The sequence below is a fragment of the Myotis brandtii genome, unplaced genomic scaffold (genome assembly GCF_000412655.1).
Source record: "Myotis brandtii unplaced genomic scaffold, ASM41265v1 scaffold96, whole genome shotgun sequence".
Lineage (NCBI taxonomy): Eukaryota > Metazoa > Chordata > Mammalia > Chiroptera > Vespertilionidae > Myotis > Myotis brandtii.
This window is the reverse complement of record NW_005371972.1, coordinates 1,034,680-1,043,676: the sequence shown is the minus strand read 5'-3', so window position 1 is coordinate 1,043,676 and position 8,997 is coordinate 1,034,680. Positions and strand designations below refer to the sequence as shown.

The 8,997-nt window shown below is 62.5% G+C and overlaps 3 protein-coding genes across 3 annotated transcripts in view; all 3 read right to left on the bottom strand.

Annotated features, from left to right (window-relative positions):
- The window catches only part of TMEM82 (transmembrane protein 82), a 3,851-nt gene extending 2,587 nt beyond the window's left edge, over nt 1–1,264 (bottom strand). The window contains exons 1-4 of the mRNA XM_005886198.1: nt 1,129–1,264; nt 923–995; nt 546–720; nt 3–121 (exon numbers count right to left, since the gene is read on the bottom strand). Coding sequence (XP_005886260.1) covers nt 3–121; nt 546–720; nt 923–995; nt 1,129–1,219 — 458 coding nt within the window. The 5' untranslated portion in view covers nt 1,220–1,264. The remainder of the gene's footprint in view (nt 1–2; nt 122–545; nt 721–922; nt 996–1,128) is intronic.
- Nucleotides 1–8,997, bottom strand: part of PLEKHM2 (pleckstrin homology domain containing, family M (with RUN domain) member 2) — a 36,615-nt gene that overhangs the window by 613 nt on the left and 27,005 nt on the right. Inside the window, exon 21 of the mRNA XM_014533293.1 lies at nt 4,111–4,115. The gene's annotated coding sequence lies outside the window, so the exon portion shown is untranslated. The remainder of the gene's footprint in view (nt 1–4,110; nt 4,116–8,997) is intronic.
- Nucleotides 1,927–7,519, bottom strand: SLC25A34 (solute carrier family 25, member 34). Its single transcript, XM_005886197.2, has 5 exons — nt 6,187–7,519; nt 4,745–4,810; nt 4,502–4,654; nt 4,039–4,173; nt 1,927–3,405 (listed from the first exon to the last, which is right to left on the bottom strand). Exons 1-5 carry the CDS (start codon nt 6,604–6,606, stop codon nt 3,244–3,246), a joined length of 936 nt encoding a protein of 311 aa, XP_005886259.2. The 5' UTR covers nt 6,607–7,519; the 3' UTR covers nt 1,927–3,243.

Here is an 8,997-nt window from a genome sequence, read left to right as displayed (position 1 = left end):
GCAGGTTGAGCGTGCGGTGAGGGGCGCCCTCCTGCAGGAAGCTCAGGCCGCAGCTCAGCCCACAGCCCAGCGAGTACTGGCCCAGCAGGTACAGCTGCAGCGTCTCGGCGCTCCCGGAGCCCTGGCGGGGAGGTGGCAGAAGAGGGGCCGCGATGGTGGTCCCCTCACCACCGGGACACCGAGGGCTGGCAGGGTACAAACGCTTCAGTCTACAGGAGGCTGGGCCCCAAAGGAACCCCTCCGATCATTCCCCAAGAGGGAATCCTGCCTCCCGTCAAGCCCTAATGGGGTCATTTCTTCCCGCTTAATTTCCATCCTGGTTGTTACTGGCACCCATGTGCTTGCTGAAGCACCGGTGGTGGCTCGGAGCCTTGGAGGCCTGGGTTTAAAGCCTGACTCCACTTCCTGTGGGTTATCCTCTCTGAGCCTCAGTGAATGGGGCTCACACAGACTTTGCCCTGTGCTTGTGAGGATCATGGGATGATGCACTCCAACGATCTAGCCTGCGGGGCCAGCAGTGCGCACCCACCACCTCCCGGCCTCACCTTGTCCAGGGACAGCAGCGTGGAGACAGCCCTGAGGGAGAACTCCAGCACCACCAGGGAGGCCACCCGGGGCCCCACGAGGGTCAGGATCAGGGCCAGCCCGGGCAGGTGCACGGACTCCAGCAAGGCCCACCGGGCCTGCAGCCGCTCCTTTTCCAGCCGCCATTCCGGGTTGCTGTGGGGGCAGAGCGAGTGTAGGCAGAGTGGCAGAACCAGCAGCCTGGGCCCTGGAGGGGCTCCCGGGTCCCCGGCCACACTCCCTGGCCGGACCGGACAGGTGGTCTCTTGCCCCCAGTCCTCCCTCAGAGACCAGAGTCACAGCTGGGGGTCAGGGGCCTGAAAGGGGCTGGGAGTGGGCCGGGCAGGTGGACACTCACTTGGCACAGCCCACGAAGAAGTAAACCTTCAGGAGGCTGTTCAGGACGGAGACTCCGCAGGCCCCGATGAGGCCTGAGGGGAGGGAGGGAGAGTGGGCGTGCTCGTAGGGTTAGAGGAGGGGCAGCCTAGGGCTGGGAGACCTATGGGTGGGGTGCCCCCTGCACCACCGGAGCAGGCCCTGGAGGGGGCGGGAGGAGGCGCTCACCTTTCAGAACAGAGTCGAGGAGGAGGCCGGAGCCCCACTCGAGGGAGGAGAGGCCCGGGAGCCAGGAGGGGAGGGACGGCAGGGAGAACATGGCAGCCAGATCCAGCCCAGCCTCGGGCCTGGTCTGCTCCGGAGAGCTGACGTCACAGGGCAAAGGTGCCGGTGCAGGCGAGGGAGGTGGGAGGGTCAAAGGCCCAGGGCGGGAGGGCAGGGGGGGGAGCAGGAGGGTTAAGGGGCGATGGGACCAACTGCGGCCCAGGTGTTCCCCATCCGGGCAGCACCAGGTGAAGGGGCATCTCAGGGGCTGGTCTCTGTCCCTGCTCAAGCCTGGTGCCCGCTTTTCTGACCCTCTCTTAGGGCTTGCCTCACAGTGGCTTCCTGGAGCCCAGGCCTCTCATCCTTTGTCCCCAGCCTTCGGTCTGGGCTCTGTCCTCTCAGCCCAGAGTCTGGAGGGGGGCATCTATTCCCCTACATTCCCGAGGTCAGGCTCTACTCTCAGCCCGAAGTCTGGAGGGGGGCGTGTATCCCCACCCAGGCCTGAGGTTGGGATCCAGCTCTGGGCTCCACGCCCTCAGCCACTGGCAGCGCCTTGACTATCCTCTCTGTGTCCACTAGGTGGCAGGTTTCCCCAGGGCCAGACGGGGTGGGGCTGGACCGCCCAATGCTTTTGGACCCTCCTTCCCCAGACTGAAGTAGCCAAGGAAAGGGGTTCAGGGGAGGGGGAGACTAAGGTAGAGAGCCAAAGGGGTGGGGGGCTCAGGGGCAGGGGAGACTGAGGCTGCCGGCAGAGGAGACTCATTGAAGTAAAGAAAATAGAAAACTTTATTGGTTTGGAGTGTTGGTAGGCGTGCCCCCGGGAGCAGCTTTTCCAAGACGCGGGTGTTGGCAGGGAAGGCGTTCAGGCTGCTGGGCCCGGGCCAGACCTCCCCTTTCAGGGGCCTGGGCGTCCACCTCCGTGGCACAGAGGTCAGCGTGGCCTGAGGGACACCCACGCGGGGAGTGTGGCTGCAGCTTGGGGGAAGCGCCGGAGGAGGAGGATGCCTGGCTCTGCTACTCCACTTGGGCCAGCCACTCCCCCAGCCTGGCCTCAGTCTCCTCATCTGAACCACAGGCATCCTGAGGGCTCCTTTCCAGGGTCGCCATGAGGATCTGTGCAAATGCCCGCAGTGCTGGGCACTGGGAGGGCCTCAGGAGAGCCATAGTTGATGTGACAGGCTGAATTGTGTCCCCCCCGCGCCCCAATTCATTATAATGAATCCCTACCCCCAGGACCTCAGAGGGTGGCTGTAGTTGGAGAAGGGTCTTTACAGAGGTAATTACTTAACATGCAGTCACTAGGGTGGCCCTAGTCCCAAATGACTGGTCCTTATAAGATGAGATTGGGGCACAGACACGCACAGAAGGAAGGACACACAGAAGTCCGCCATCTCAAGCCAAGGAGCGAGGCCTGAGAAGAAACCAACCCTGCTGACCCCTTGGTCTTGGACTTCCGGCTTCCAGAACTGGGAGAAATCACCGATGGTTATAGCCGCCTGGTCTGAGGCACTTTGTTCCGGCAGCCCTGGCCGACCGCCATGGGAGATGACACGCCTCCGGGGCACCCAGGGTCTCCTGTGTGCAGTGATCCCTTGGGGACACTCCGCCCCACGTCCTGGTCCTTGCCAAGGGCACAGTTCTGGGCTGGGCAGGGTTGCTCCAGGCCTGGCTCTTCCATCTCAACGCTGTGTGGCTTTGATCAAAGCTCTTCACCCTTCTGAGCCTCGGCTTGCTCCTTGGTGAGAGGGTTTGTCACCTCCCACTGTTGTTTCAGGTTGAAGCCGCTGATGCAGGTAAGTGACCCAGCTCATGGCTGCGCTCGGGACAAGGCAACCCCAAGCAGAGAAGGAAGGGAAGAGGACTTTCCGGAGAACAGAGGTGGTGATTCGCAGCAGGCTGGTGGGTCATGGGGCTGGTGGTCATGGGGCTGGTGGGTTGACCAGCTGTCCACACTCTCCCCAGACCCAGGGCAGAGCCTGGGCCTGTGACTGGTGAGAGATGGCCATTCCCAGCTGGAGCGGGGTGACGGGCTGTGTCAGGCTGCGGGGTGAGGGGCGCCCTAGATGCCCTGGCCCTGCCCTATCGGGCCAGTTTCCGGAGCTCATCCCAGAAGAGCATGCTGAGGATGGTGTGGGGGCCCAGGCGCAGGTAGGCGGGGCCCAGACCCTTGTAGAGCGCCGGGGGTCCCTCCTGCCGCCAGATCTTCACCAGGCAGTCAGCCAGGCCCCGGTACAGCCGGCCCTGGGGACAGACACAGGGTGGGAGTCACTACAGGTGCCGTGGGGCCCTGGCTGGCACACCAGAGTATGTCTGTGTGTAAGGGCTTCTGCGGCACCTCAGAAAAGGCACCTCCCCACCCCCCCAAGCTAGGGAAATTACAGAATGAAGGACCTTTACGTGGCAACATTTTAAAAGGAGTCTCTTCCTTCAGGCAGCCCCAGCCCCAGCCAGGGGCTGTTTGGCTAGTGGCACACAGGTGGGTTTCATCCCTAACAGCCTGTGGAGGGCACCTGCATGTTGGGCACAGCTGCACCAGCGTACACGATGGCGGGCACCTGTCTGTCAGGCCGTGGGGTCAGGCCTGGATTCCAGTGCAGGGTCCTCCACACACCAGCTGGGCGACCTCAGGCAAGTCACTTGATATCTCTGAGCCTCAGTTTCCTCATCAGGAAAATGAAGGTGGGTGTGAGGATGGAATAAATTCCAGATGTGAGACTGCTTAGCACGTGCCTGGGTCATAGGTGCTCCGCACACAAGCCGAATGAATGCGTTTGCATGTATGTCACATGCCGGTGTGTGTGTGTGTGTGTGTGTGTGTGTTGGGACGGGCGCTCTCCAGCTCCCCACATCCTCGCTACCTGGTCCCCTGCTCACCCTGCCAGCTCCATCCACGGGCTGATTGTACAGCCGAGTGCTGACCACATCGAAGGGGGTCATGACCGCCACCACCGCCACACTGCTGATCATGCCTCCGGCCAGGGCCACCAGCCAGCTGTCCTCCGGGAGCCACTGTGGGGATGGCACAGGCTGCTGACACCTGCCGCTGCTCCCACCAGCCTCCCTCCACCTGGGGGAAGGGAGAAGACAGGGCCCCTCCAGCCATTCCCCACCCACATCTCCCCCACAAGGTCCTTCACACCTTCAGGGTTCACTGCTGGCCCCCCATTCCTGCTGGGCCCAGGGGTCCTATGGGGCCTTGTCTGTCACCACCCACTGGGGTTCCCTGTGTGAGAGTCCAGCTGGAGATGTTGAGGTGTGACTCGGGCCCAGGCAGAGAAGGAGAAAGGAAGCAGGTGGCCCTCTGCACTCTTGTGTGTCTGTGTCCCTGGCCCCTCACCTGTCGCTCCTGCACCCAGGCCTTGGCAGAGGCGAAGGTGGCCAGCTGGGCAGCTGAGCCAACCATGACTCGGGGCACAGCCCCGCCCACACCCCGCCATAGACCTGCCAGGCCCTGCTGCCGCCAGATGGTCTCCAAGGCGCCCAGGACGCTCTGTGGGGAGAGGGCACAGGGTCATTGGGCAGCCCCTTGCCTGCCCAGGAGCCCACCCAGCCCGGGAGCTCTGGGGAGTGACAGTCCCACCTGGTGGTGGTGCTGGTGCCCCACAGCCATCTCGGCCACCGTCTGGGCCTGCAGCTGCGTTTTGACCTGTGAGAGCAGAGGTGATGGAGGGCTTAGGGCCCAGCCTGGGGAGCCTGGCTGAGCTGTGTGGGTGGAGGGCACCCTTTCCTGGTCTCCCGGGGCAGAGTGCAGGCCCGGGCAGCGATGTTCCAGGGAGCAGTCCCACCGGGCACCTGGACCTCCAGGAGCCCACATCTGCAGCTTAGGGGGCGTGTGAAACAGGGTTGGGGCGAGTCTCCAGAGTTGGCCGGGTCTGCACACACCTCCTGTGTCTGCTTACCTTCGAAAAGCTGTTCTGAGGGCCGGGGGAGAGGACAGCGGTACCGCATCCAGCCTAGTGCCGGCCTGGCTCCAGGAAGCGTCATTCTTTTTTAAAATGTTTTTATAGAGAGAGTACTTATTCATTTTTTATTTCTTTTAACTGTTTTTTATTGATTTTTGGAGAGAGAGAAAGGGAGAGGGATAGAGAGATAGAAACATGGATGAGAGAGAAACATCATTGATCAGCTGCTCCCTTTCCGCCTCTGACTGGGGATGGAGCCCACAACCTGTGCATGTTCCCTGTCCAGGAATAGAATAGGTGACCTCTTAGTTCCTGGTTGATGCTCAACCACTGAGCTACACCAGACAGGCAGGGAAGCTTTATTATTTTTTATTTTTTAATATGTTTTTTTAAAAATATTTTATTGATTTTTTTACAGAGAGGAAGGGAGAGGGATAGAGAGTTAGAAACATCGATGAGAGAAAAACATCGATCAGCTGCCTCCTGCACATCTCCTACTGGGTATGTGCCCGCAACCAAGGTACATGCCCTTGACCGGAATCAAACCTGGGACCCTTGAGTCCGCAGGCCGACGCTCTATCCACTGAGCCAAACCGGTTAAGGCTTAATATGTTTTTATTGACTTTTTTTAAGAGAGAGAGAGGGAGGGAGAGGGATAGAGATGAGAGAGAAACATCAAAAGGCTGCCTCCCGCATGTCCCCCACTGGGGATCGAGCCTGCAACCTGGGCATGTGCCCTGACTGGGAATTGAACCAGTGACCTCTTGGTCCATGGATGGATGCTCACCACTAAGCCACACTGACTAGGCTGGAAGCTTTATTCTTGACTTGTACAAGCCACACAAGTGCACACCTCCAGCACACCTGCTACCCTCTGCCCCTGCCCTGGCTCAGGACCTGCAGGATGGGGACTCCAGGGGACAGAGGATGGGGCAAGGTCCTGGGGCAGATTTCAGTCCTGGGAAGGGATGTTCCAGGGAGCAGCCCCACCTAGCCTGCCCCCACCCCCTTCACTGCCTCCCCTCCCCCCGCCCTGGCCACAGAGGCCAGCCCTGGAAGCTTCGGAGCCCTGGCGGGAGTTGGGTCACGGGATGGTGGAGGATGGAGACGAGGCACTCACCAGGTAAGCAGGGCTCCCCACGAAGGCTCCCAGTGCCCCAGCCACCGCACCTGCAACGACGGTGCCACCTGGCTGCTGGGTGAGGCCAGCCTGGCAGGCCAGGCTGTAGCAATAGAAGCGGACGCTGTTCATCAGGCCCTGGTAGAGCAGGCTGGCGGCCAGCCCCTTCTGCAGGCCACTCAGCCCATCTGCTCTGGCCACGGTGACGATGGAGGCCACAAAGCCCCGGTAGGGCTGAGGGTAGGTGCCCGGGGCCTGCAGCTCCCCCTGCAGCTGCAGCCGAGTCTTCACCACCTCCAGGGGGTTGGTGAAGACGCAGGCCAGGCAACAGGCCGAGGCACCCAGCACCAGGTCCACAGCCGGGGCCACTGCTCCCGTGTCCTCTGTGCCAGCAGCCGGCTGTGCCCGGGTCAGGGGCATGGCACAGACCCTGGGGTGGTGGCGCTCAGGTTGCCTGTACCCCTGGAGGGTCACAGGGCTAGGGATCGAGGGGCCCGGGGGCCATGTCTGGAGGGCAGGGTCCGGAGGGACAGGCCTGCAGCTTGCTGATCTATCCCGGGAGTCCACCTGCCCCGTGCTCAGCTCACGCCTGGGCTGTGGGTGCCTGGGACACACCCCTGCTGGGTTCTGACCAATCCCAGCTGCCTTTGTTCTCCACACCTCCTGGCTGGGCGGACCTAGACACTGGGATCTGGGGCAAAGGTCACCTGGACCAGAAAGAGATTGGGGGCGGGGAGAAGGTGCCAATCAGCTGCGCCTCCTTCTCCTGCCCCTTGTCCTCCAGCCCTCCCTGTGGTCCCTGGGGCAAAGGGCTGGTGCTTCTGCCCCACCTTAGGCTTAGCCAGTCCTGCTGCAGCTCAGAGCCCTGGGCATGGGGAACTGCCCCGGGGGCTCCTGGCCAGTCTGCCGGGCAACTCAGCCACAGCCCCACTCCTACCCCTGCAGCGTGTGAGGGCCCCTCCCCGGCCTCCGCCTTCCAGTCTGGCTCCCACAGTCTGCGGTCCCACCGTCAGGGCGGGCAGAGGAGGGACTGACCTGGACCCCAGCGGTGCTAGAATGGTCACTTCCCCTGAGCGTCAGCTCTCCATTTGTAAAGGGGGGCGGACATACCCACGGCAGAGCTTCTCTGGAGGGTCAGCGATGTGTGAAAAGCACCCAACAAAGGTGGTCCACATCCCCCCTGCCGGGGTCCCTGGGGGGGTAGGAGACCTCCAGGAGTGACCAGTGGCTTTCACCACTTACCTGGTAGGGACTTGTCCCTCCGCCCTACCCGCCTTCCAGTGGGAGCCCCTCCTGGGTTGTGGCTTCTGGAGGAGCCCCTGCAGGAAATGGCCCTTTGTGCCTGGTGAAAGGCGCACCCCCCCACCCAACCCGGCACTGCTGCCAGGCGCCAGGCTGCTCACCTTGACCTCTGCCCTCAGAGCAGTTCTCTCCTGCCAGGGCCACCCTGCATCACCCTAGGCGCTGGTGTCAGTGTCAAAACCGGAGGCAGAGCCGCCCTGCCTGGAACCGTGCCTCGGTGGCCGCCACACCCACCCCCTCCCGAGTCTACCCCTTTCCTCCGGTGTGTGTGAGGCCCTGGAGGTGGCAGTGGCAAATGGCTCCCCAGCCTGGTAGGCTTGGCATCCTCTAGCCAGCCCCTGGGGCAGCAGCTCGACAAGAGGCCTCGGGAACAGCGTGAACTCTCCCAGGTTTACCCGAGTGGCTGGCATCTACCCCCATGGCCGGGAGGCCAGGAGACAGGAGTGACTTTCTGGTAGTGGAGACCTGCCTAGGACTGGGCCACCCCACCCCTGGCCCCTGCAGGAAACAGGAGGGAGGGCAAAGGTCAGGCCGTGGAACTCCCAGGCCTGGGCTCCTCCAGACTCGAGTGCCCCAGGGCGCAGGGACTCTGGTTCCCAGTGTTGGCACCGGCGGCTAATGGAACTTTGTGGAATGAAGAACGAGGGTCGAGGGGCCTGAGAAGAGGGATTGGAGGTCCCCCACCCCATCCTGGTCAAAAAGGGCCAGTGACAAGTCTTGGCAATATAACATCTATTTTATTTTAAAAAACAAAACCCAGACCCAACTCCTTCCCCGAGAGGGCCCTTGACAAGCTCTTGGGAAGAGCCTGGCTCTAGCCAAGCAGGACAGTCAGGAGGCTCCAACGTGGACCCCAGGCTGGTGGGCTCTGCCCCACTCCATGCCCGCCTCCCTCCCCTCTGCTCCCGGTGCAAGGACACAGCCCGATTCCTGGGTCCACGGCACTGCCAGGTTCAGGGAGAGGCAAGGGCAGGGGCCCACGGACATGCAGGGCCTCCTGGCAGCCAGGGAGGGCCAGTCCCCGTGGGACGGGTTAGTGAGGAGATGACATGCACTAAGACCTCAGTGTTCCGCTTCCCTGCACGGCCGGGTATACGTTCAAAAATGAACAGGATGGCCAGACACTCCGGGCCCCAGGGCGGCCTGAGCCTCTGCCCGGGCCAGGGAGGAAGAGGGGACCCCCCCCCATCCTTCTGCTCCCTCAGGGTCGATATTATTCCCATCGCCATCCTAAAGAGATGGAGTGGGCTGAGGCGTGGCCCTGGGAGGAGGCTGTGCAACTACAGAGCCCATAGGGCTCAGACCTCTGCCCCTGGCATTCCCAGTGCCCACCTGCTGGGCAGGTGCCCAGGGTGTTCTGCACCCACTCTGGATCACAGGGAGGGACAGACCCTGTCTCAGGCCCCGCCCGCTGGTTCTACCGCCCGGGGTGGAAGTGGGCTGTGGAACGGGTGGAGGCCTGGCCCCGAGCAGCGCGCCGCCGCTGTGGTGACTGTGTGTGCCCCACGC

Coding starts and splice junctions, on each gene's coding strand:
- SLC25A34 (XM_005886197.2), bottom strand. CDS start 6,606: ATGCCCCTGACCCGGGCACAGCCGGCTGCTGGCACAGAGGACACGGGA. Junction 4,811..6,186: donor TGGGGAGCCCTGCTTACCTG/GTGAGTGCCTCG, acceptor CTGCTCTCACAG/GTCAAAACGCAGCTGCAGGC. Junction 4,655..4,744: donor GGCACCAGCACCACCACCAG/GTGGGACTGTCA, acceptor CTCTCCCCACAG/AGCGTCCTGGGCGCCTTGGA.